General features: G+C 31.1%; 5 protein-coding genes across 6 annotated transcripts; 4 read left to right on the top strand and 1 right to left on the bottom strand.

Annotated features, from left to right (window-relative positions):
* The first annotated feature begins 2,427 nt into the window (after positions 1-2,427).
* On the top strand, positions 2,428-11,223 carry LOC123007706. Its single transcript, XM_044403121.1, is given in 19 exon segments — positions 2,428-2,570; positions 2,627-2,761; positions 2,815-2,940; positions 2,988-3,330; positions 3,380-3,576; positions 3,630-3,804; positions 3,854-4,017; positions 4,066-4,198; positions 4,253-4,370; positions 4,420-4,596; positions 9,010-9,124; positions 9,171-9,311; positions 9,364-9,883; positions 9,929-10,125; positions 10,172-10,346; positions 10,393-10,556; positions 10,607-10,739; positions 10,790-10,910; positions 10,963-11,223. Coding segments are annotated over 19 exon segments (3,384 nt in total). The 5' UTR covers positions 2,428-2,504; the 3' UTR covers positions 11,147-11,223.
* Positions 11,224-12,343: 1,120 nt separating this feature from the next.
* LOC123007350 (esterase FE4-like) lies at positions 12,344-14,574 on the bottom strand. The gene is made up of 11 exons (XM_044402598.1): positions 14,474-14,574; positions 14,279-14,413; positions 14,096-14,227; positions 13,880-14,039; positions 13,648-13,833; positions 13,404-13,609; positions 13,216-13,351; positions 12,990-13,165; positions 12,810-12,939; positions 12,613-12,766; positions 12,344-12,567 (listed from the first exon to the last, which is right to left on the bottom strand). The coding sequence occupies exons 1-11, from the start codon at positions 14,522-14,524 to the stop codon at positions 12,372-12,374; spliced, it is 1,662 nt and encodes a 553-aa protein (XP_044258533.1). The 5' UTR covers positions 14,525-14,574; the 3' UTR covers positions 12,344-12,371.
* A 612-nt stretch (positions 14,575-15,186) lies between these two features.
* LOC123007194 (tudor domain-containing protein 5-like) lies at positions 15,187-20,471 on the top strand. Of its 2 annotated transcripts, XM_044402325.1 has the most exons (11): positions 15,187-15,338; positions 15,393-15,578; positions 15,629-15,744; positions 15,796-16,353; positions 16,405-16,636; positions 16,686-16,873; positions 16,924-17,068; positions 17,119-17,343; positions 17,401-17,505; positions 19,103-19,499; positions 19,560-20,471. In XM_044402325.1, the coding sequence occupies exons 1-11, from the start codon at positions 15,336-15,338 to the stop codon at positions 20,369-20,371; spliced, it is 2,967 nt and encodes a 988-aa protein (XP_044258260.1). In that variant the 5' UTR covers positions 15,187-15,335; the 3' UTR covers positions 20,372-20,471. The 2 variants fall into 2 exon arrangements, with proteins under 2 accessions (XP_044258260.1, XP_044258259.1); XM_044402324.1 differs by having other exon boundaries at positions 19,103-20,471.
* Positions 20,472-20,700: 229 nt separating this feature from the next.
* Positions 20,701-21,469, top strand: LOC123007827 (FUN14 domain-containing protein 1B-like). The gene is made up of 4 exons (XM_044403292.1): positions 20,701-20,808; positions 20,858-21,004; positions 21,059-21,239; positions 21,290-21,469. Exons 2-4 carry the CDS (start codon positions 20,892-20,894, stop codon positions 21,365-21,367), a joined length of 372 nt encoding a protein of 123 aa, XP_044259227.1. The 5' UTR covers positions 20,701-20,808; positions 20,858-20,891; the 3' UTR covers positions 21,368-21,469.
* A 189-nt stretch (positions 21,470-21,658) lies between these two features.
* On the top strand, positions 21,659-25,944 carry LOC123007175 (programmed cell death 6-interacting protein). The gene is made up of 11 exons (XM_044402292.1): positions 21,659-22,032; positions 22,087-22,205; positions 22,260-22,387; positions 22,437-22,590; positions 22,644-22,768; positions 22,816-23,264; positions 23,316-23,496; positions 23,545-23,697; positions 24,526-25,195; positions 25,252-25,455; positions 25,507-25,944. The coding sequence occupies exons 1-11, from the start codon at positions 21,827-21,829 to the stop codon at positions 25,641-25,643; spliced, it is 2,526 nt and encodes an 841-aa protein (XP_044258227.1). The 5' UTR covers positions 21,659-21,826; the 3' UTR covers positions 25,644-25,944.
* Positions 25,945-26,154: the final 210 nt, after the last annotated feature.

Raw genomic sequence — 26,154 nt, 5'->3', positions numbered from 1 at the left:
TAAATATAAAGCAGATAGTTGTAATGCTTAGAGTATAGCTTTTATGAGAAAAATGATTTTATAGTGGGTTGCCATTTAAAAAAATTATTTTTTTGTAGAATTCACAAACAAAAGGAAATTTCGAAAAATTTTATTCTTGTTAAATCATCACATTTTTATAGTACTTTATCACTCATCAACAAGTTTTTTCAAAAAATAAGTAGTTTAAGCAAAAAACGATTGGTTCCTTACTTTTTATTCACCTGGTATAAATAGTAGAAACAAGAACAATTTGAGAATTTTTTAATTTTTGAAACATTTTAAAATTAAATTTACAAAATATGCTGTTATACAAGTAATTGTAGGTACACCAAACAACAACAAAAAAGTAATCTCAGGATGTTTTACATAATTTTACAATCAATAATACATATTCGGATACGAACTCGATTACAAATTTTGAAAAATTGGATAATCTTTTCTAGTTTGTTCACCCTTTCAAAAATTACGTTTTTAGTTAGTCAGTGATTAAGATAGATAAACTAGAATCATATTTATGCCATCTTTTGATAGAACAAGTGATAATTGCTTCTAAAAATCTGCAGTTTATGACCATTAATGAAACAGTATTAGTTTGATAACTAGTATCATGGGTTTCCAAAAATTAAATAAATAAATGAGTATTTTTAGTCTCTGGTGTTTTGTGAGTTTTGTATATTTGGCTGCGTACATTAGGCTTAAGCTTCGTAAAGTTGTGTGAAACACCCTATATACTAAATCAACAGTAGTGTATTTACTATGTTTGAAAAATAAATTGTTTCTAAAATATGTACAAGACACTGAAATGTTAACTGAGCAGTTAGGAACTAATTCATATTAAAAAAATATGAAAATTATTTCCTATTTGGTAAACATTTTTATATTAATCAAATTGTGTAGAGCAAACTCAACTTAAAAATTATTTTTTTCTTTATGCAATTAAATAAAACATGTCTTTCATCAAATAGTTAATTAAAATTATTTTATTTTTTTGATATACTTAGGTACAGGATGTTTCTATGGTATTGTTATAGCGTTTAAGTAAATTAAAATATTGAATTGCTTTAGGAATGACAGTGCAGGTACATACCTAGATAGTGTATTCATTTTTACGTTACCTTTTTTAAATAACTTAGATTCTGTTAGCTCATAAAAACATATAATATTTATATAAGTAAAGGTATTATTGAAAAGTTGTGTATTTTTTAACCAAACATTTGTACTGTGATTCTCAATATGAATAAATAATGACGATAAATAAAGGTGCAGCTGGTTCGGTATTTATTTTATCATATCACATCAAGGTCACATATTTAAAAAAGTTTTAAAAATTGATAAAAAAAATATATATAAATTGCAAGTAGAAGTTTGCTAAATAATTTGAAAACTGACGTTAGAAATGTAGGAGAAACAAAGGTCAATTTCTTTTCAAAAAAATTAAGTAGGTACCTAATAAAAATGTATTTACAATATAAAGATTATTAATAAAGTAAAAATAATTATTACAATTGAAATAAAAAATACGAGTAAATTTTTTTTATTTAATTCAATAGTTAATCCGGTTCCGGACTTGATCTGTCCGGATCACCCGAAAAAACTTAAAATTAAATATGTGCAAATAAGTTTTATGTGGATAAACTACTAAAATTAATTTTTTAACACAAAAATAACTTTTTTAGTTTAAAAGTGGGTATATCGATTGTAAAATTTTTATTTTTATTCTTCGACAATTTTTTAGTTTAAAAGTGAGTATATCATTTGTCAAATTTTTATTTTTATTCTTCGACACTGTCAAAATTTACGGTTTTTCTCCCGTGTAAGGAAGTTTTGACAACTGTTCGGCATTTCTCAATACGAAACGTTAGATTATTTTTAACAGATTTGAAGCAAGTTTAAGCCTTATTGAGGCTAATTCGAAGAATAAAATGTTGTATTCAACTCGTTTGAGTGTAAATCGGACGCTTTATTCCACCTCGTGGATGATAAACCACTCGTTAACTCGTGGTTTAAAAATCCACTCAGTGAAATAATGCGTCCGATTTACACTCAAACTCGTAGAATAACTATAACTACAAGTTAATTTAGAGGATAAAAAAATTACATTTTTGTGATAATAATTTATACTTCCATATGTCAATACAGTTTTTGTTTTTGAAGCCCCATTTGTTTTATTTGACAAACATATGACATACAAACAACTACTATTTATTAAAAAATAATAATTATAATCATTAATTTCAATAACAAATGATTATTAAAGTAACAACAAAAACCCTCTTGGACTTGCATGCTGTTTAAGGGTAGTTTCATGTTGAATTATCAAAAATGCAATTAAGCAAATTCTCTAAAAACTTGTTGATTTTTAGAAACGAAAACAACTTCTTGCAAAATTCTTATCATAGTTACCTTATCATTACAAACACGAAACTTTTACTCAATGTAGATTTAAATATATAAATCACCTGAATATCATTTAGTTGTCGAAGATGTCTCTACAAGGTTGCTTGTTTAGTTTTTGTCTCGTGATTCTTTTAGTGAAATGTGAAAATACAGTAAATATATCATTTCTTATCCTATTTTGTATAACTTATTAAAAATAAATTTTTAGAACCGCACAACAATAGAAACCAAAAATGGTGTTCTGAGAGGTCGCGAAGTTAAAACAGTGGGTCTTAATCATATTTATTACGCTTATCAAGGCATACCATATGCAGAGCCACCCATTGGAAATCTGCGATTTGAAGTAAAACCCTCAATTACAAAATAGTTAAAAATAATTTAAAATTTTTTTAATAGCCACCTCTACCTAAAAAAAATTGGTCCGGAATTTTCGACGCCACTAAAGATGGAAATGTGTGTGTTCAAGGCAACCCCCCCATAGGTTCCGAGGATTGCCTCAACCTCAACGTTTACGTCCCTAAGGCACAAACCCAATATGTTTCAAACGAAAAATAATCCCAACTTTTTAGGTTTCCAAATATTACAAAGCATTGTTACCAACCATGGTGTTTATATACGGTGGCGGTTTTGAGGCCGGTTTTGCCACCTATGACCTCTATGGTCCCGACTACCTGCTGGAAAAGGTCGTCGTTGTGGTGACTCTTAATTACCGAACTGGAATTTTGGGGTTTTTAAGTACCGGAGATTTGGTGGTTCCCGGTAATAACGGATTAAAAGATCAAGTCATGGCCTTGAAATGGGTCAAGGAAAATATCGAATTTTTTGGCGGAGACCCAAACCAAGTGACTCTTTTTGGTCAAAGTGCCGGATCTGCTTCTGTTTCGTACCACATGCAATCGAAATTGTCTCGAGGTACAATAATTACTGATAAATTAATAAAAATAATAATGTGGGAGTGTAGGGCTTTTTCATAGAGCCATCCTGGAATCTGGTGTATCTCTGACTCCCTGGGCTTTTAGTCGGCGTGGCCCTGAAGTGGCAAAGAATGTAGCTAAGGATTTGTCTATAGATACGAGTAATTCGCAACAAATGGTGAATCAATTGAAAAGTGTGGATTATAAACTTTTGCAGGAAAAAGCTTCAGCAATCGTGGCTTTAGTAAGCTTCAAAATGTTGTTTATTTCAATTTATTTCTTTGTCATGTTTTTTAGGAATATTTGAAAAACGATCCAAGAAATGGTTTCATATTTGCTCCAGTTATCGAACCTCAAAACGAACACGCATTCTTAACACAAAAAAGTCACGAAATGTTATCTAATGGAGATTTTGCAAAAGTTCCATGTATTGTCGGCTTTAACTCACTGGAAGGCACTTTTAATTTTGGAAGTAATTGAATTATCTCATGAATTCACAAAATAAAATTTCCTCATTTTAGCACTATTTAAACTTTGGCTTTTGCGCTACGACTTCGATCACACAAAATTGTTACCAGTTGATTTAAACATAAAAAAAGAAAAGAAAGATAATGCTGCAGGGTACATAAAGAAACATTATTTCGGTAACGGTGTTATAGCATTTTCTGACAGGAAATTAATGAAGGTTTTATTTTAATTGAATTGATGGAATTTTTTTTAATTTAATTTTTAGTATTTAAGTGATGATTTGTTTGTTCGGCCAATTCGTGAATTTGTACGATTGATTTCACAGCACGTTTCTGTTTATTTTTACCAATTTACATATGAAGGCGGATTGTGGGGTTTTGCCAATAGAACGCAACATGGTAATTGATTTAAGCCGAAAACAATGCAGAATTGTCGCACTTTTGATTTTTAAGGAGTTACACATAGTGAGGAATTGGGTTATTTGTGGCGATCCAAGTTTAATCCCTCTGAAAAAGACTTAATTATAAGGAAAAATATGACTTCAATGTGGACAGATTTTGCAAAAACTGGGTATATATAATGTCTTTTTTATTTCTAGTTGTTATTATTACTTTTATAGAAATCCAACTCCAAAAAAATATTTTACTTCATCTAAAGTTATCTGGAAAACTACCGACTCCAATTTTACTTATTTGGATATCGGTGATGAACTATTATTAGGTCATCATCCTTCTAGAGCAAGTATGGATTTGTGGGATTTGATTTACAAACTTTTTGGAAATCCACCTTATGATACGTATTGATTTTTGTACAACTAAACTATTTAAAACACTGGAAATAATAGAGTGTGTAATAAAAAATCATTTTTTATGTTAGTATTTTTTTTTGTGAAAGTGGATATTTTCAAAATGATTAATTTCCTAAAAATTTATTTTGTGGTAAAAAAGCTTGATTGAATTGCTAATGTTAGTATGAAAATAATTTCAGGTAAGATAATAAGGGCGTGTTAATCTCCAGGTAATTATTGGAGCTGAAACTATCTATTATTACAGGTATTTATAGTGAGGAATAAGCTTATTTTTCTTAGAAAAAATTTCTAATAATTTTCTTAGAAGCAAACTTTTGATGTATAAATGAAATCATTTACAATTAATTCTAATCGAATTACAATTGTCTTGCTTTTTAAAAGTATAGCTAATATAACAACTTTTTTCATAATACTATTTTTTTGCAATGAATGTAAAAAACTAATTATTTTTCAAAATATTTTTTCATGATACAATAATGAAAATACTAGGCGTCGTTTAAATTTATTTTAATTCACAAATTAATTAAGAAAAAGTAAACTATAAATTATAATTTATCTTTCATAAAAGTAGACTAATTAATTTTGTTTCATTTTTGGGTTAAACCGCGTCAATTTATAAAGAAAGGTCAGTTTATAACGATCTTTCCTTATAATTTAACCCCAAAAGACCCACATTTCAGTTTGGATTGAAATCAGCGTAGGCAACAGTTCACTTTACTAGATTAATTAGAACCAAATTTTAAGGTCATAATTAAATTGATATTGCAACGTAATTGTAATTTGTTTAAATCTGAATTAAATGTATTTTCTTTGTTCTTTGTTTTTTTTTGTCACAACTGCTTGATCAACTGTGAAAAAGTGGGTTTTATAGCTGATTATAAACAATAATTATTAATTTTTAGTTAAGTTTAATTTGATACAAATATAAATTCTGAATAATTTTTGAACAGAATTCAGAATTTGCCATTTTTTTAATCTTAAAAAAAAAACAAGAAGAGCAATACTTTTGTTTAATTCTTTTAAATTTTAATTATTCATGTCTATATGTATAGTCAAATGGACCCATCCCGTTGTGGACCTATAGAATTGCCCCAAGCACCACTCCAGGCTATAATTTCAAAAGAATTTAAACCCCAAGGCAGTATCTTCTGTGCAGTGGTGTCAATTATTTTCACAAATATCAAAACAATTTACAATTGAACGTTTAACGAAAATTTAGCAAGTGCTTCAGAAAAAATGGAAAATCTCTGGCAAGGGAGTTGTCTCAGTTCAATTGAAGAAATTTTTGACCCTATAATAATCAGAAATGTTGTGGACTCTTTAGTCATGTCGCGATTTAATGCCCAAATCACAAAATCCCGTTCACGAAGATCTAGATTCACATCTTCAAGTTCAGAAGGAACTTTAAGTTTTGCAAGTCACGACAATATTTCTCATTGTGTTTCTATTGGGGTAAGTTGAATTAGTTTTAATTGCAATGATTATTATAATGTTTTTTGCACCATTCCGATGTCAGCATAAATACTTGTAATGTATCTGAATTAATCTCATACCCATACCTTTCCGATAATTTTTATATTTCGGACAGTCATTGTACTTATTATTACTCTATTAATTCAAGAATTGATTTACTAAGCACAAAAATATTTGTTTTAAATCAAAATAAGGAACAAATTTTGAAAGCAACTCACTATGACGATTTTTATAACAAAGCAAATTTAAGTAAAGAGAGACTTGAGGCTGAAAAGATACTTTTAATGAACGGTAAGTTGAACTAAATAAATTAATTTTTTAATGAGCTTAATATTTTTTTCAGATCTGGCAAGTGATTTGCTCACACGAGATGCCAAATGTTTATTTGAAGAGAAGAATGAGCTGTGTGCAGGAACAGTAAAATATCAGACAGTCATATTTGGTCTGATAATCAACAATTTGATCAGTTTTTCGTTTGTGTGGTAATTTGTGGGACAAAAATATTTGCTTCTAAAATATCGCAAAGAGAATCTAATGGTGTAGTTTATTTCAAAGACGAATTTTTTGTGACAGGGCTGCAACCAGATTTTAATATTAATATTAAAATATACACCGCATCTAAAAAGGTAAATATTTTTCTTTTTTTTTGTATTTATTTCAAATATAAAAAAATCGAAAAATTCGTTTCTATGTAATTTCGCCCCACGACCCGAAGATGACGTTCCCATACGTAAATCACTTTTCTCTTTATGGGGAGAGACCCACATACGTATGGAAGATCTTCCAAGATCAAACATGGAAGTACAAATTAATTCCGGAAGATTTACTGCCCACGTTTTCAGTTGTCTTAACTTAAATGTTTTTTGAATGTTATTCAGAGTCAGCAGTGTCCTTTGTGGAATAAGGAATGGTGTTGTTTGGAAGGAAGGTATTTACAACATTTTAATTATCCTCCTGAAGAATCCTACGATACTAAACCCCTAGGAGTTATTGATTTGGGCACTTGTATTGAAGTTAAACATCTTTCAAGAGAGGAGTGTCCTCGAAAGCAAAAACTTATTTTGATAAAACTGTTTTGTTATCATGTGATTCGAAAACCGAATTTGAATGTTGGAAAAATTCTATTAAGTGCAATCGAAATTTGGGAACATTGATCCTTGTTGTATATAATTGTATATTATTTATTTTATTACAAGTACTATCATTAAATATTTATATTAAAAAAATGTGTGTCATTTCTATAAACCAAATATCATATGAGTAACGATGAGTGATTATTGTTAAATAGATTGTCATTGTGTTATTGTGTATCATCACCTATGAGTAGTAATATTGAGAAATCCTAATCCAAGTTAAAATTTAATCATTCTTTGTTGTTTACTTCAGTGCCGCATTTCCTGTATTATACAGAGTGCGCCAGAACTCGCACCCTAGAGAAAAGTGCCATATAAGGTAAGATACCAGGAATATGGAAAAAATGTTAAAAAAATTTTATCTATAAAATTTTCGAAGGTATGAGAATTTAAATTATGCACTTTGACTCTATTTATTATTGCTATAGGCTATTAAAAGAGGAAACAAGGAAGCTGTATCCTAAATTGTAACTCTGTTCAATAAATTTTTGTACCTCTACTAAGTAATTGTAAAAAAAAACATATACAAGATCAACAGTGTCATTAAATAGACATAAAAAAATGTCAAATGTCAAAAAATAAATATCAATATTTTTTGACAGATAGAATTTTTTAAACATTTTTTTCATATTCCTGGTATCTTATCTTACTTTTCTCTGGGGCGCGAGTTCTGGCGCACCCTGTATTTAAAAAAAAATGGGTAATAGTGGAAATATTAAAAAAAAATGTAAACATATAGATTATATTGTTTTGAAAATTAATGGTTGTTTTTTTCTGCTTTTTTGGGTGATATATGGTACTCATAAAATTTTATAATGTTACAATAAAGCTAAGTCTCATTATTACTGGTGCTTCCGAAATTGTAAAAGCACGATTGTAAAATTTATGTTATTAACGATTAATTACTTACTAGGTTCCTATCTTTAACAATTAACAAATAAAAGCAAATCAAACTAACAGTAAATCTCTTTTGATCTAATTAATGTGTTGTAAAAGTTTTGAAAAACTTGTTAACTTTTCAGTTTTTATTGTCTTATAGGGGTATCTATTTTTTTAACTACCTATGTTTTGAAACATAATAAATTGTTTTTTATTTTTTTATTAGTTCTACTATTTATACACAAAGCTATATTAAATAAATTGTAGTTAAAATTTAAAATAACAAAGCATTTATCTAACAAATTATGATGTTTAAGCTTTTTGTATAGTTTACAACAACTTTTAAAACACGATATTATACCTAAGACAGCTAAGTGATAAAATGTTTTTATTTTTTTCTGGATTATTATAAGACATAAATATTTCAAAAATATATCATTGAAGTGACTTCAACAAGCAGTATTATAATTTAACAATACTTTTCTATCTAGGTAATTCCAATCAAACATCGTAAAATAATAAAAATAAGCAATGCAATGAAAATTTTACAACTTATTGGGTAATATAAAAACATATAATTCTTTGTTGGAGACGCATTTAGGTCAAAGTTCGTGAATTATTTGAAAAAATACTTGTATGCGAAATTAAAGGAATAGCTTTCTTTCTTCATGAGATGTGGAGGTTGCTTTTTGGAAACATATGTATTTCTTTGAAAAACATATTGTAAAGTCAAATTTTCTATTTGATTAAAAAAAATTCTAGTCATGGCGAATAAGAAGAAAATTCTTTAATCTATTTTATGACATTAGAAAGTCATAAATCCATTCTTCTTAAGAAATGTGTGGAAAAAATCTTATCAATCTTCTGCTATCTAATTCCTAATAAATCGTTCCTTTCTTATTTATATAAATACAAGCTCAACTTTACGTAGAGTAGCTTATTTAGTTGACAGCTCAGCAAACAAAATGTTAGCTCTAAGAAACGTATTTTCTCTTTCTCTTATTTGTGGACTAGCAACTTGTGCCACTTTGGTAATTATAAAAGTCGTCTGATTAAAAAATGTTAATCTAGAAACAGTTTCAAGATGGTCCAATAGTACAACTAGCAAATGGTAAAGTGAAAGGAAGAGTAGATGCAACAGTGGAAGAAGGTCGAACCTATTATTCTTTTAGAGGAATTCCTTTTGCTGAGCCTCCTACTGGTGATCTTAGATTTGAAGTAATAATTTTTCTACTGTTTTTTCTTTTAAAAAATGATCAAATGTTTGTAGCCACCAGTCCCTAAAAGCAATTGGGAAGGAGTTTGGGATGCCACTAACGACAGATCAGATTGCGTTCAAGGTTCAAATCCTGTGATGGGTTCTGAAGATTGTCTCTTTATAAATGTTTACACACCAATGGTAAATAATTTAATATTTTCTACTAAAAAACTAAATTGACAATTGAAGCAACCATCATCTTCATGTGAACTTCTCCCTACCATGGTCTGGATTTATGGTGGTGGTTTTGAAGGAGGTACCTCCTCTTATAACATATATGGTCCTGATTATCTCCTTGAAAAAGACGTGGTTGTGGTTACTTTCAACTACCGTTTAGGAATTCTGGGATTTCTGAGTACTGGGGATGAAGTAGCTCCTGGAAATAATGGTCTAAAAGACCAAGTTTTGGCCCTCAAATGGGTGAGAGATAATATAAAGAACTTTTGCGGAAATCCTGAACAAATCACTCTTGCTGGTCAAAGTGCCGGATCTGCTTCCGTGGCCTATCATCTCCAATCGCCACTATCTGAAGGTGATTATTTTATTTTTATAACTGACAAAAAAATGTCTTTTGTAGGACTTTTCCATAGGGCTATATTACAGTCAGGTGTGTCTCTAAGTTTGTGGAGTTACAGTCGACGAGTTCCACAGGTGGTAGACCAATTAGCTCAAGATTTAGGTATCGATAATTCATCAAGTCGCGCTATCGTCGACAATTTGAAACAAATCAACACTACACATCTCCAAACTATAGCATCTTCGACTATATCCAATGTAAGCTAAAATTGTATTATTGTTAATTTTTAAGCCAAAATTTTAGGCTTTGATTTCAAGCAATCCCCGAGATGGATTTGCAGTAGGCCCCGTAAGTGAACATGACCATCCTGATGCATTCTTTTCTGGAAAAAGCCACGAATTATTGTCTAACAAAAAATTCCATAAAGTGCCTGTGGTTATAGGCTTCAATTCATTGGAAGGAACATTTAATTTTGAACGTATTGGTTGAATGTTTTTTTAATTTTATCTCACAAAAATTTTCAGTTCTTTTCCGTTTGTATCTAGTAAAATTTGACCTTGACAATACAAAATTGTTGCCAATTGACATGAATATTGATAGCAGTAAACTTACAGAAGCTGGCAAAAAAATAAAGCAATATTACTTCGGTTGGAAGCCTGTTAGTCTTGCCAATGTGGAATTGATGAAAGTATTTTTATTAATTGATTACAATTCTGGAGTTAATATGTGTAATTCCAGTTCCTTAGCGATGACCAATTTGCGCGATCAATTAGAGAATTTGGTCGACTTCTAAAAGACGAAGTCCCTGTATATTTCTACAGATTTTCATACGAGGGAGGTTTGTGGGGTCATCACAACAGAACTGTCTCAGGTACTTGAATTAATCAACCAAAAATAAAATTTCATGTTTGTGTAAATTAGGTGTAACTCATAGCGAAGAATTGGGTTATTACTGGGTTTCTAATCATCAACCAGCATCTGATCATGATTTTGTTATACGAACTAGAATGCTAACATTGTGGACCAACTTTATTAAACATGGGTAAGTTTTTAATTATAAATAATTGAAGCAAATTTGATAATATTTTTGCTAGAAATCCTACTCCCAATCCAGACGCTGTATTGCAAAATATTATTTGGAAAACTTTTAATGAAAGTTTGTCTTATGTGGATATTGGACAACATTTGGTTGTTAGTGAATATCCAGAAAAAGATAATATGGAATTCTGGGACAGCTTTTATGCTCAGTATGGAAATCCGCCTTATACTACTTATTAATTTTTCCAAGTGGATGGTCTTTGTTTAAAAGTCACAATTCTAATAAAAATAAATAAATAAATGATTTTCAAGTCTCACATCCTGTTTGACATTCCCTATTAAAAATAGTCTTACACAATTGCAATTAATAGCTTAAAGAGATTATTACAACATTTATAATGTACATAAAATTTATTTGTAGTAATAAAGCATTTAAAAAATTGATTTTAGTAACGACAAATGAAGCCTTCTATAATTAGTATTAAAAAAATACAAGAAAATTATAGATAGATTTAATAATAATTTTTTAAAACTCTTTTAAAATTATATTATTTGTACACATAAGTTCCATTTTGATGAAAAGAAACAAAAATGTACGTAAACTTTGCTGTTTTTGTACTAAGTACTTGGTGTCGTCAGATTTTTTAAAAGTCTAAAATATTCTTTTTATTGTAAATTTTATTTTATCCACACATTACAAGTTATTCTTATGTTTATTATAAACAAATATCAAAACGTATCATAAAGCCAAATTGACCATAAACGCTTTCTTATCCATTAAAACTTTTATTTTTGAGACAATTTTGAATTTCTCTCAGCTTTGTTGCGAGCACAGCCGATTTGAAGAAAAGGCTGCAAGTTGGCATGCATGAGAGGTATTTTGCAGACTATTACCTACTCAAACAAAATTTACAAAAACAATGTTTTTATTGTGAGAAATTAAAAAAAAATATTTGTCAATCAAATCTTCCAAATTTCTGAGATTCATCCAATCAGGTTCGCGGTAATTTAGCATACGGGCAAATTATCGATAATTTGCACACGTGCTGAATTATCGTGTAATTTGAACTTGATTTGATGAATCTCAGAAATTTAAAAGATTTGATTGGCTTAAATTTTGTGAGGGAAATTTTGTAATCAATCAATTAATCAATAAATTTTTCTGTAACTGTGGAAATGACTAAAATATTTTTTTTTTGGTTAATGAACAATCATGGAACAATTATTCAATGACAGGTAAATGAAATAATCAATTTCCTTTCAGTAAAAGAAATGATTTTGTGCTCTATTTAAAAGGTTTTCAATAGTTCATGAAGCTGTCAATATTTGCAAAATCATGATCATAAAATTATTATTGTTATTTGATAAAAAAATCCACCACTCAAACAACTGTAATGTTATCTAAAGTTCTAAAGATAAAATTTTTAAGGTCAATACTCAAGAATTAGAACACCTTTATTAACCCTTAAAATGTATCAAAATCATTATAGTTCAACATGGCGTAGAGTTCAATCCATCTATGATAAGTATCTATTTTAGGATGATTCTTAATTTCCAAAGTCGTGCCAATATCTAGATATAAGAAGTCACCCACACCTTCCGATGACACAATCGGCCAAGTAATATTTTGTAAAAGATCATTTGTATCAGGGGTAGGATTTCTACAAAATTCAGTTAGCAAAATTTAAGACAATCTTTTTACCTACAAATATTTAACAAAATTAGTCCAAAGTGTCAGCATTCTGTGTTGGGTCAGTACATCCTCTGGAGGAAATTTACTCAAATCTGAGTTATCATATCCGTCTCGAGTGGTTCGCCATATGTAGCGAAGTTCTTCAGCATGTGCAACGTGTTCAGCACCTAAGAAATACTTAAAAAAAATAGACCTAAGTAGAATTTTTACCTTCGATGCTTATAGTAACGTTCCCCATAATCCCATCGTAAGAGAATTGATAAAAATAAACGTCAGTAAGTTGAGACATCATTTCAGCACATCTGATTATAGCTCGTGTGTAACTATTGTCACTAGAAAACTAGCAGAAAATTGAACAATTCAAGTAACAGAAAAATATTAATAAATTACCCGCACTGCTGCACTCATATCGTCAACGAAATTTTTGTCGCCACAATATATTTGCTTGATGGTTTGTCCAATATTGACAATTGTTTTATTGTTGAGAATTATGCTCATGTCTTCAGGAACTAAACGATCCACATAATTATCGTACATTTCACATTTCGATTTAAGCGAGTCTAGGTCTATCAAACTATTAATACTTATAAAAAAAGAAAATATTCGTAATTCGTACCTCCAGCCTCAGATAAAGCTTCTTCAGAATTAATACCCATCAAAACTGGTACTTTAACAAAATTTCCTGTTCGCATAAGCCCATACATTTTTTTTGTAATAAAAGCATCTTCATGTTCAACTTCAATAACTGGTGCCTGTATTTAAAAAGTATATATTTTGTAACTTTTAGGTATCACAGTTTTTTACCCATTCTGATTGTTTCAAGGAAACTTTATCTAAATCTTCTGCTGATATGTTGAGTAAAAAGTCACGTAAAACTTCAGAATCATCAATTTCGTTAAAACTTGAGTTAAAAATAGCACCATATTCGAAAGCTTTTTGTCTTGGGTTTCTTTGGAGGGACCAAGGATTGATCGCTGTACCACTTTCCATAATAGCTCCTCGAAATAAACCTACATTTTATTGAAGTACCAAAAATTTTTAAAGGTACCTTCTGACTTTTCGTTTAAAATGTGATGACTTACAGAAGCACCACCAGCGCTTTCGCCCACTAAAGTCACTCTTGTTGGATCTCCTCCAAACAAATGTATATTATCGTGGACCCATTTTATTGCCAACTGTTGGTCTTTTAAACCATTATTTCCGGGTATAATTGTATCTCCAGTTGATAAAAATCCTTCAAAGCAAAAATTAAAATAAAAAGTGTGCATTCTTAGAGTTACCTAATGCTCCCAGTCTGTAATTAAATGTAATAATCACAACGTCATGATCAATTAAATATTCAGGACCACGTCGGTACTGCATTGCATGTCCTTCAACAAATCCACCACCGTAAATATACAATAGAACCGGTATAGAAACATTTTTATTTTCATCAGGAAGCTACAAATTAGTGAAGACATAATACCATGTAAAAAAAATAATCAAAAAATGCCTACCTCTGGTGTGTAAACATTAATGTAGAGACAGTCTTCAGACTCCTCTGGTAAATTTGTCGTGTCTTGATAGCAAATTTTATCGAGATAAGTACAATTTAAAATCCCTTCCCATTTATTAGGGGGTATTGGTGCCTATAATTAAAAAAGTTGTTAGAACAAATTGTTTGTCAAAACAATTTTTACCTTAAATCGAAGATTTCCAACAGGTGGGGCAGCATATGGAATCTTTTGAAAATGAAAATAAGGTTTATCAGTGTACGATTTATCTTCACGTCCGAGGATAATGCCATTAGGCAGTTCTACCAAAACATCTGAACACTGCAAACAATTTAGTTGAGTTTATTTATGTACAACTAAATTTTTTAGTAACTATATTACCAGAATTTGTGTTAGTTGTAAGATTAGTAAGAAGAAAATTTTCACTAACATGTTATATGCACGTGTATGTGTTTGTAAGCACCTGAGAGCAAATAATTTTACTTGAAGTTGATAAGTGTCTACCTATTACCACTTTAGACAAGATAATTTTGTGATAAACATAAAGTCTGATTTATATCAACTGGTATACCTAATAATTATAAGACTACTAAAAAAGCTTTTATTTGAAATTACAATAAAATTACAGGAAACATATTAATATTTTAATTATTATGATCAATATTTTACAGGAAGTGTTCAGATAAAAATATCAAATTTTTCCCCAAAATCGTATACCATCTTAAATAGGTTTTTATTTTGGTTTCATATGGTTAATTTTTTGTCATTATCTAAATACAAAAAGTCTTTTGGTCTGAAATCTGGGTCTTTTTGGGTTAGACCGCGTCAATTTTGAAAAAAAGGTGCTGTACTTTGCTGGAGTTTCGTTAAATTACACATACTTATCATCAGGCTCAGTGGGTCAATTAATGAAAGCTAGTAGGTAAGCTAATAAATCAAAAATGGAATAATTGTGCTTATATGTCACATTTACTCGTAATTTAAAAATTAAGCAAATAAAATTATATAGTAAGTATTTAAAATTAACATTTAAATTTGGCGGAAAATGCTGTTGTCAGAAATTCAAATTTTTGACATTTGACAGTTGACGTTCATGTTTTGTGCTTGAAATTTGTTGTTTATTAAGCAATTGTTATAAATGTGTGAAACACATTTTCATTGTTGAAATATGATGTTTTGTATGAATTAGTGTCATAAGAATACCGGCTGGTAAACTTTTATTTGTTGAAATTTAGATATCATAATGGTACATTTTTAATATTAAATTTTTTACCTGTTAAAAACAAACATCTTTTTGCAGACGTCTTCAGAAGCCACTGAAACAAAGTGTATAATTACAAGCTTGTTAACGTCTAATCCTTTACGTTCATCTATGAAACAGTTATGTGACGATTTTCGAAATATTGTAGGTTATCCAATACCTATTGACAAACTAGGTTTTGCTTCTGTTGAAGCATACCTGCGATCAATTCCAGACACAGTTCAAGTAATTTTCTGGTCATTTGCTGGTTTAAATGTTATTGTCATGTTTTGCAGGTTCATGGATCAGGTCCATACGCAGAAGTTGAAGGTGTTATTAAAGCCAAATCGGCTCACATTAATTTAATGGTAGCAAAGCAAAAGAAAAAACCTAAGGTTTCGCTATACAAAAGGTTTATTCTATATTAAGTTGTGAAAACAATTTAGGCAGCAATTATTTTTAGGACAAGAGTAAATTTTATTCCATCAGGTTATCGACTACAACAAAACTATACTCCACGTAGACCGCCAAGATGTTACACAAATGAGAGTAACAAGTTTGACTTGGTCGAGGCAACACAAACACCAGAAAAAAAAATTTCACCACCGCTAGACCCCCTCAATGAACCTTGTTTTAATATAGAATCTCCAGCAGATATACAAGACTGTGATTATTTTAAGCAGGAATGTCAAGGTCATGTGGTACTTGATTGTGATAGAGAAATTATTTCTCAAGTTGGACTTAAAAAAGAACCACAACAAAAGACTTCCTCATCAAGTGAGTCTGAGAAGGAATATCGAATTTTATCAGAAACAAGCAGTTCATTGTCACTAGCTGAAGAGAAAACTGTTGACAATCACTCACAACTTTTGAATTTGAATAATGTCGCAATTAATAGTGATGAGAGAAGTGAAGCTCCATCAAACTCAAATGTTCCTACAAAAGTTGAAAATAATTTAAAAAAACTTATCCTCCAATTTCCAAATGGTCTCTGGTGCAGCAAATTGCCAATAGAATATCGGTATAACAGTCAGATTTTTTACTTTCTATGAAATCAATTAATTTGTTTCAGTCAAATGTTTAAAAAGAAATTAAATTATGAATACTACGGTTATAGATCTTTGATTGAAATGTGCGCAGATTTACCTCATGTTTTTCAATATATTCAACCAGGAACGCATGATTTTCTTTTGTTTGACATAAATAGGTCTCTACCGTCATATTCTAAAAGTGAAAAAATTGAATTGGAGGTGCAAGTTGAAGATGTCGCCAAAACTCATATTTTAGATGAAGTTGAGTTGGATGTAGGTATTTATTTAGTATTTTTCGTTATGTAATGATGTAATCATTCAGTGGACAGCTGGCCCAGCGATAATACCCTCTGATGTTATGCGTTTATCAGATGAAATACTTCGATGTTTTCCTTCTGATAAAGCTGTGGGTGATATACTTGAAATCTCTGTTGAGGAAATTTATGATCTTTCCAAATTTTGGGTTACTCTGACTTATGGCGACTTGGAAAGTTTGATGAACGAGTTACAGTAAGCAGCTTATTTATATATTTGTTAAAATATGAAACACAGTGTTGTAGGACTTTTTTCTATGATAATCATAGTAAATACTTTATTCCAGAAAAACTATTAGAAGTAGACTTATTTTGTGTAGCTTTGTATGCAAATTTATATCACCGTTGTGTCATTGTTGATTTATTACCGAGATCACCAGGCTTTATCAGGGTTTGCTTGTTTCAATTGTATTTCAGTTTGATTTAACACATGTCTTTTAGGTGTTTTTTATTGATTATGGGACAGTGGAGAATATTTCCAGTAGGGAAATTTGGTTTTTACCGAAACAGTTTAGTAAAGTGCCTTCTCAAGCGATCCGAGCCCGCTTATCTGGAATTTATCCCCCTTATGAAAATAGTACTTGGAGTGAACAAGCTATAATTGCATTCCAGAAACTTGTCACTAATAGGATTATAGTGGGAGAAGTCACAAAAATTGACGAAACGGTTTGCCTATGAAAATATACATTTATTTCTTTTGTAAAAATTAGCGATTATTTGCAGCAACATGTGTTGGAACTCTACATGGCTGACATTACCAATGAAAAACATATTTTCTACGTCAACGATCAATTAGTTAATGAAGGTCATGCGATCTACATTGATAATGTAAGAAATTTGGAAAATAATAATTGGCTGTGTGTGAATTGTGGACGCTGTCTAGTGCTAAAACAGTTTCATCACGCTAGAGTGACATACATTTTTTAAAACAAATCAAATTATTTTAAAAACTAAACAAAATCAACTAAAGTTTAGTATAAAACAATCAACCTTAAAAACTATAGTACTTAAATAGTCTAAAAAATTGGCTAGTCAATTAAGAAACTCTTTTTAAAAGTTGCTTTAATACCTATAATTACTAAAACAAAATTTATTTTAAAATTTTAAAGTTTCCACAGTCTACATAAGAGTACGTTTACTAAGAGAGACTAAAAGTACAAACACTGTCGTACTTCATTAATTTATTTGCATTTTTTTTTAGTTTTGAAAGAGTGTCTTAGGTTAAAAAAAACTTATACCAGGTGAATAAAAAGTATGGAACCAAGCGTTTTTTTCGTAAACTAAGCACTTTACAAAAAAAAATAATTAGTGTAGCGTAAAGTCCAATTAAAATGTGACCATTTATCAAGAATAACATTTTTCAAAATTTCTTTTAGTTTTCGAGTTCTGAAAAAAAAATTTTTTTTTAATGGCAACCCACCATGGTAATTTTTTTAATTAAAGAATATGATCTAAAAATGACCTCTAATTAAATAAAATTGTTTTTTAGCCAGTACTTTTTTTTTAATTAATTGTTAAAGTTGCGTTCTGAGCTCATCACGAAGATTTTCCGAACTTAACCGAAGTGGTTGTTTCATTTTTTTCATCATGGGAGAGGGCTGATTTCTATGCAGGTGCTTTGGGGTGGTTTCGAATGGACTGAAAATAGAAGAAAATGATTTGTTTTTACATTTTTTCATCCATCCGGAACCACCCCAAAGCACCTGCACCAAAAACCGGGCTCTCCAACGACCAAAATCATGAAACGACTCCCTCGTTCAAGTTCGGAAAATCTTCGTGATGGGCTCGGAACGCAACTTTAACAATTTATTAAAAAAAAAGTACTGACTAGAAAACAATTCTTTAATTAAAAATCTTTAATTAAAAAAAAATTACCATACTGGGTTGGCATTTAAAAAAAAAATTTCAGAACTCGAAAACTAAAAAAAAATTCGAAAAATGTCATTCTTGATAAATGGTCACATTTTAATTGGACTTTACGTTACACTACTAATTATTTTTTTTGTAAAGTGCTTAGTTTACGAAAAAAACGCTTGGTTCCATACTTTTTATTCACCTGGTATGTAATCAGTCTAGTGCTAAAACAGTTTCATCACGCTACATTTTTTAAAACAAATCAAATTATTTTAAAAACTAAACAAAATCAACTAAAGTTTAGAATAAAACAATCAACCTTAAAAACTATAGTATTGAAATGGTCTAAAAAATTAGTTAGTCAATTAAGGAAAACTTTTTAAAAGTTGCTTAAATACCTACAATTACTAAAACAACATTTAATAGAGTTTCCACAGTTTACATAGTAGTACGAGACTAAAAGTACAAAACACAGTGTCGTACTTCATTAATTTATTTGGAGTTTTTTTTTTAGTTTTGAAAGAGTTTCTTAGGTTAAAAACTTATATGTAATCACAATGTCTTATTACAGAAAAGGAAAAAGTCTTACATAGACTACGACTGCACTCCAAACGTTCTATACTTGCATCTTTTCCCGGAATTCAGCGAAATCGAGTCGGGAATGGCTCCAACAAAAGAAGAAATGAAGTATATTATTGCTAACAAGCTACCTCTCCATCACTACATGCCTCAATATTTCAATATTTATTATTTCGAAGACGTCGAGCAGATCCAAACACAACACGAGAAATTTAACAGAAAGAAATTGCATGATCGTGGGGTCTTCTGTGAAGAAGAAGATTTCGATTTTTCGTTTTTTCCCGATATTTTGCAAAGTGAAATTAAGGACCTTCTTGAGCAAGACACTAAAACAAAATTGTGTGGTGATCAATTGAAAAATGACAAAGTGCCTAAAATTGGTGAAGATGGTGAGATTGAACCGGATTCATCATTTAGAGAGTATTTTTGTAACAAAAAACGTATTTCAGAGTTAATACATGGCGCCTCTTCTAAGACTTGTAGTGATTCAAAGTGTTATCGTGATAAATCTGTTTTGACTTTGGATTCAATAAGCGACGTGTCATTCAGTTCGGAATCTTCGCCAGACATTTTACCATTAAACAACAGTTTCAAGCAACTTAATTTAAATAACAGTGATTTCTCAGTGATTAATAATAATGTTAGTGACAAATTACAAAAAGCCACTAATCCATTTCTCAGTGATGACTTTATAACTGATACGAATCCGTTCCGAATTTATAATCCTTTTATGAGTGATGAAGACGAAACACGTAGCAAAAGTGATACATTTAATAAAACGCCTGAAGAGAAGTTACCAGATAAAATCGTGAATAATTTAAACGATATCAGTGCGTGTAGTTGCAAACTTAACAAACAAGTGAATCTCGATAAATCGAATTTGAACCCAAATAAAAGTCTTTCAAATCCGTTCACACAACTCGAAAAACAGCAACCATCCAATGAACATCAAACACGAGTTCGGACTCCTCCAGGATTTGCTTCTCAAAATGTTCAAAACAGAATGGTGCATAACTCCAGTTTCATAAATAGTTTTAATTTTGTTAACCCGTACTACCAAAGATTTGAGTATCCCCAATACAACAGTAACTTTTATGCCCAGAATCAGTTTAATATGTCTATGGTTCAACCAATGGGCAATTTTTTAAATTCTGCTCCAATGTTTTACCCCAATCAGTTAAATTTTGATGCAGGTGCGTGGAATCAGATGCGACCACAGAATTATAACCACAATCCGAATTTGAACAATTTTCAGAAGTAGCCTGGAGTGCTTCGAAATTTTTATCGCAAAGTTTTTTATTGAGTTTATTTTAACATTTGAAGTACCTAAGTAAAAAGAATGTTTTTTTTATTTCACTTTTGTATTGGTTGGTAATACGATTTTTTGTTTGTTTGTATGTTTTGCAAGGTTAATAAAAACTTTTTCGTTTATTTGGTTTTATGGTTACACCACAAATAATGCAAATTTTATAATAAAACCATTGTGGTTGGTTATAATTTAAAACTTTGACTCACATTCGAGTATTTCCCCGAAAGTAGTTAAAGTAGAAATCTGCAGAACTTAATAGGATTCTGTAATATTTTATATTTTCCTACGGTTTCGCGACCTTCGACTTGCCTGGTGGATAAACCCCAACAAAAGTCAAATATGACAAGAATATTAATAGAACCGTCAATTTTATAAAATATATTTTTCTGGTAAGAGAATAAACCCCAATTCTATAGTATTTTACTATTCCTACCCTAGATATACACCCAACAATCCATAAAATTAAAAAAAAATGCAAGCACAGAAAGGAGGGGAAAAGGCAAAACAGTCCCTCAATCAAGCTGCGAAATTATTAAATCAAAACGGTTTTGCCAAACAACTGATTACTGGGACTGCTTCAGGATGGTCAGTGATGTACTATGTATAAATTGGTGAATCGGTATTTTACGGGAATTTTAGGTTTACAGGAGCTGTTGTGAAGCATGCTGGCAAAGGTATTTCTCTTGTACTAGGAAGTGGCATAATTTTGCACCAAATTGCTCACAATCAAGGGATCATTAAACAAGATCTTGATACCTTGAAGGAATTAGCTCAGAAAAAGGCCAGTGAAATGAGCAAAAATACTCCTGCTATTCAAAAGGTACTACCTTTTTAATTACTGGTTTCTACTTATTGATGATATTGTTGTAGATGAGAGGGTTTGCATCTAAAAACAAGGTCTTCACAGCTGGTTTTCTTGGTGGTTTCCTTATTGGTGTCGCTTTATAAACACTGTTTTATTAAATTATTTACATGATATACTCATTTTAGTTTTTTTTTTTGTAGAGAAGAATTATTAAGTAAACGTGGTGATATATGTTGAAATGTTAATAGTGTGATTTATTATAAAATAAAAACCTAGAACATACCAAAAAGTGTAAAGTATGTAAGATAAGTGTTTTGCATTTTAAATTGTTTTTTTGAAAAAGTACAATATGCGAACATTATCTAATTTCTACTGTACAGGATTTCTACGGTTCGGGACTCATTTTTGAGGCAACTCCCTGTATTTTTTCAAATTCAGATGATATCATCAATGTTTTGGTGCTCATGTGATTCTCGGTATAGTGAAACTAAATAGTGATAATATATTTTTCATTACGTTTAGTATTTGTGTGGATATTTTCGATTAATTTCCCGGTCTTTTGACAGTTGGACTGTCAATTTGACGTTTGTGAAATTGTGAAAATGGCAGAGTTAATATCGGTTCCGTTGAAAAAACCTTCAGAAGTAGATTTAGTGACACCTCTAAAAAATTTAATCCAGTCCAGATATAGTACTGCTGATAAGCCTGAAGACTGCAATGAAGCAATAAACGAGTTATCAAAACTTAGAAATACAGCGATTTGGAAAGCCTTTGAGAAGTATGAGAGTTCACTGGACATTATTTATGGGTATGATTCATGTTTAATTAATTCAAAATAGCCCTCTATTGTCGTTGTTTTTAGATATTATGATCAATTGGTGTCTCTTGAAACAAAAATTCCGGCACAGGAATTACAGGTGCCATTTAAATGGAAGGATGCATTTGATAAAGGCTCTATCTTTGGTTCCAGAATCAGTTTAAGTAAGACCCAAAGAAAATTGCAGGTTTTAACATGACTCATAAATTATGTTTCAGCGATTCCTTCACTCAGCTATGAGAAAATTTGTGTCTTGTTCAACATTGCAGCTTTACAAAGTGCAGTGGCCGCCAGTCAGAGTGTTGAAAATGATGAGTCACTTAAATTGGCTGCAAAGTTATTACAGGTTTGCTAAATGAACGAGTTTGAGTGAGAAAACAACCAATTTCTTGTAGCAATCATCAGGCATTTTTAATCATTTGAAATCAACTGTAATGTTGACTATACAACAAGATCCCACTCCTGACCTAAATCCTGACACTCTGGGAGCTTTATCAAACTTGATGTTAGCGCAAGCACAAGAAATTTTTGTTCACAAGGCCATCCATGGTCAGTAAAAATTATATCAATTTTATTTTATAAATAATTCTTTTCCAATTCAGATAATATGAAAGACTCGATTGTGGCAAAATTGGCTTCCCAGTGCGAGGATTTGTACGGCGAATGTTTGAAAGTGTTTCAAAGGGAAAATCTGAAAAATATATGGGACAAAGATTGGATCCCAACGGTTAGTTTCTCGCTATTAAAAAATATTTTACTTAAAAATGGACATAGATTGCAGGGAAACAGGCCGCACTTCACGCCGTCGCACAGTTCTATCAAAGTTTGGTGTGCAGAAGCAACAAACAAATCGGTGAAGAAATTGCAAGATTGGAACATTCAGTTTCGCTGTTTCAAACAGCTCAACAACGTTCAGGCAAAGCATCACTTTTCCAAGATTTACAACATAAAGCTCAAAGAAACTTAACTGAAGTAAAAAAAGATAACGATTTCATTTATCATGAAAGAATTCCGGATATAAAATCATTGGAACTTATTGGTAAAGCTCAACCAGCGAAGGTTTTACCATTAGCACAACCGATGAGTCAAGCATTTAAAGATTTGTTTAGTGAGTTGGTACCAGTGGCAGTACATCAGGCTTTGGCTGCTTATGATGTGAGAAAAACCGAGATTGTTAATGCTGAAATCGGGCGTCTTAGAGAATCTACTACCACATTGAATGGGTACTGATTTCTCGTTTAACAAATTTTATGTATTGATTTTTCTGGTTATAGAATTTTAGCTTCGTTGAATTTGCCGGCTGCAATTGAAGTTACTGATGGTAGTTCAGGGCTGCCACCTTCAATTATCGAAAAAGCCAATACTGTAAGTCAGTTAGGCGGCATAAACGAATTGGAAAAAATGATAAGAGAATTACCAGATGCCTTGAAGAGGAATCAGGACATACTAGATGAAGTATGACAAACGGTTTTGTTTTATTTTGGTTTTATTTGTTTATTTTAGACTGACCGAATGTTGAATGAGGAGAAACAAGCAGATGATTCTTTGCGCCAACAATTCAAAGAACGTTGGACTAGAACACCGTCCGATAAATTGAATGAAATGTTCCGCTCAAATGCTGCAAAATATAGAGAGATTATTAATAACGCAGTTCAGGTATTATTGCGAATTTTTAAAGTCTGTTTTTTTTTAAATGGAAATTACCAAGTCAAAATATTGGTGAAAAAGTTGGTAGCAGCTTGTCTCCATAGCCACAAATTTTGTTTGCTCTTTGTTTTTGTCCCGGGAAATTTTGTTAAATAATTATGGTTATGTGTTCAAATTGAGATGTTGTCAAAATTTTGACTTATGAATTATGTGTGCCTGTTTGCTCTTTGAAAGCGCTATAATTGAATACCTGAGGACAGACATCATTACCTAAGGTCTAAAGACAGAATTCAGTGCTAATAATTTTGACAGAAACACACCGTAAGTAAGTACAATGTTGTGGATAAAAATGAGATTCTTGCTACAAAAACTTTGAATAAAAAGAATGTATTTACAGAAAAAAGCTATTAAGCAAAAGATACAAGTGGGTATTATGATGATTGGCAATAAATTTTGTGTAATTTATTGAAATTTGCTCAAAGTTGATACATTTTATAAATTCTTCTTTAGCTTTAGTTTTAAAATTGTTACTTTTTCAACTCGTTCCTCAAAAACGATGCACAGGACACTAATTTAATTGCATTCTTTCCGAGGTTCTTTCTCATTCATGTTTATTTTCTATTCTTGTCAATTTTTTGCTAAAAATTTTTAGGTTTAGCAAACCTGCATTACAAATTGCGTCTACATTTTAACGGGCCCTTTTTGTAACTTCCTGCTTGCGAACTATTCGTTTCCAAATTTCGAAAAACTGTTAGAAGTACCGAATTTGTTTCTTTTTTGGTGTTTCTTTTTCCTTTTTTTTTAGTAATTGTGAAATCATTTTCGTGTGAATTACAGGCTGATAAAGTGGTCCGTGAAAAATTCGAGTCTCACCGCGAGGGAATTGCTCTTTTGAGTAAATCTCCGGCTGAGTTACAGGCAGCAGTCCCTCAAGGATCATCCGGCACCGTGACGAATTCTTCGGCTGTTAACACGTTAAGACAGTTGATGGAAGAAGTTGAAACAATCAAAGCAGAACGCGACGTTATCGAATCAGAATTAAAAAATACCAACTTTGATATGAAAACTAAATTTTTATCGGCGTTGGCTAAAGACGGGGCTATAAGTGAACCGGCTTTATCTGTTGAAAACCTTGGTCAGATATACGGCCCTCTTCAGAAACAAGTTAGAGAGAGTATTGAGAAACAAGAGGGTCTTATCGCAAAAATACAACAAGCCCATTCCCAGTTTATCCAAGAGAGAGGGTCAACGGCTTCCGGTAGGGAGAGTAAAATGGTCCAGTTGGCGGGTGCTCATGATGCATTTAGAGACCTTTTGAACAATTTAACAGAAGGAACAAAGTTTTATAACGATTTGACTCAGTTATTAGTCGCTTTCCAAAATAAAGTATCTGATTTTTGCTTTGCCCGGAAAACTGAAAAGGAAGAGTTGTTGAAAGATCTTACACAGGAGTCAAGTAGAGGGTCGATGCCGACCCCCACTCAACCGTCCTATTACACAGGTCCAGGTAGGACAATACAATGGCAATTTCAACTGCTAAATCGTATTAAATTTTACTATTAGATGTGAAGAAAGAGGCTCCACCGAGGCCCCCACAGCCCTCGCAGCCACCCCAAGCTCCGCCGGCTTCTGGAGGAGTCCCATATCCGGTTTACGTCCAAGGAATGCCTGTACCCTACGGGGCGTCCACTTCTACCCCCTATCCCGCTTATGTTCCACCACCCATGCCTCAAGGGTACAACCCATATGGAACTATGCCATATCCCAGTATGAGCAAAATTAAAAATGAGGTTTTAAATTTGATGAGGTTTTTTCCAGATTCGTATAATTATCCAGGGGGATTCCCAGCTGCGCCAGGTTATGGACAACAACCACCACCGGGGAGTTACCCCCAACAACCACCGGCGGGATATCCCCCACAAAATCCAGGGGGATATCCACCAAATCCCTGGTAATGATGTGGTCGGTGTTGTATTTTAGGTGCGCAGTGATTAAGTTTACAATAGGTAAATTTTGATCATTAGTTTAGGAAGTTAATTATTATGAGTGGTTTATTAAGATGTATCATTTTTTTAAAGTTATATGTAGCTGAGAGCAGTTATTGTTAATCGAGTCTGTCAATTTTATCTAAGTTGCAAAATTAATTTTTGTATAATAAAATATTTTTATACTATTATTAATGTTAATTATTATGGATTGTAAGGAAATTAGTGCCTCTGTTTGTATTAATCTTTCAGAATAAATGATTACCAAATATGTTTACTTTTTTATTTCCTTTTGTCTTTTTCTCTTCCAAATCAAAGTAACACTATAAACTGAAAAAAAAGATTTTTCAATCTATAAACAAATTATAGACAAAAATTATTTAAGACAACCCAAATTTTATTCAATAAAAAAAAGGATTTTTTTAGAATACAAATCCCTTTTGGTACAAAAAATCTCATTGTTAAGTTGTTTAACTGAAAT

This window comes from Tribolium madens, unplaced genomic scaffold (genome assembly GCF_015345945.1).
Source record: "Tribolium madens isolate multiple individuals breed KSU strain unplaced genomic scaffold, Tmad_KSU_1.1 Scaffold_3;HRSCAF=73;Tcas5.2_LG2, whole genome shotgun sequence".
NCBI lineage: Eukaryota > Metazoa > Arthropoda > Insecta > Coleoptera > Tenebrionidae > Tribolium > Tribolium madens.
The sequence above is the reverse complement of the archived record's forward strand: the minus strand, read 5'-3'. Positions and strand labels throughout refer to the sequence as shown.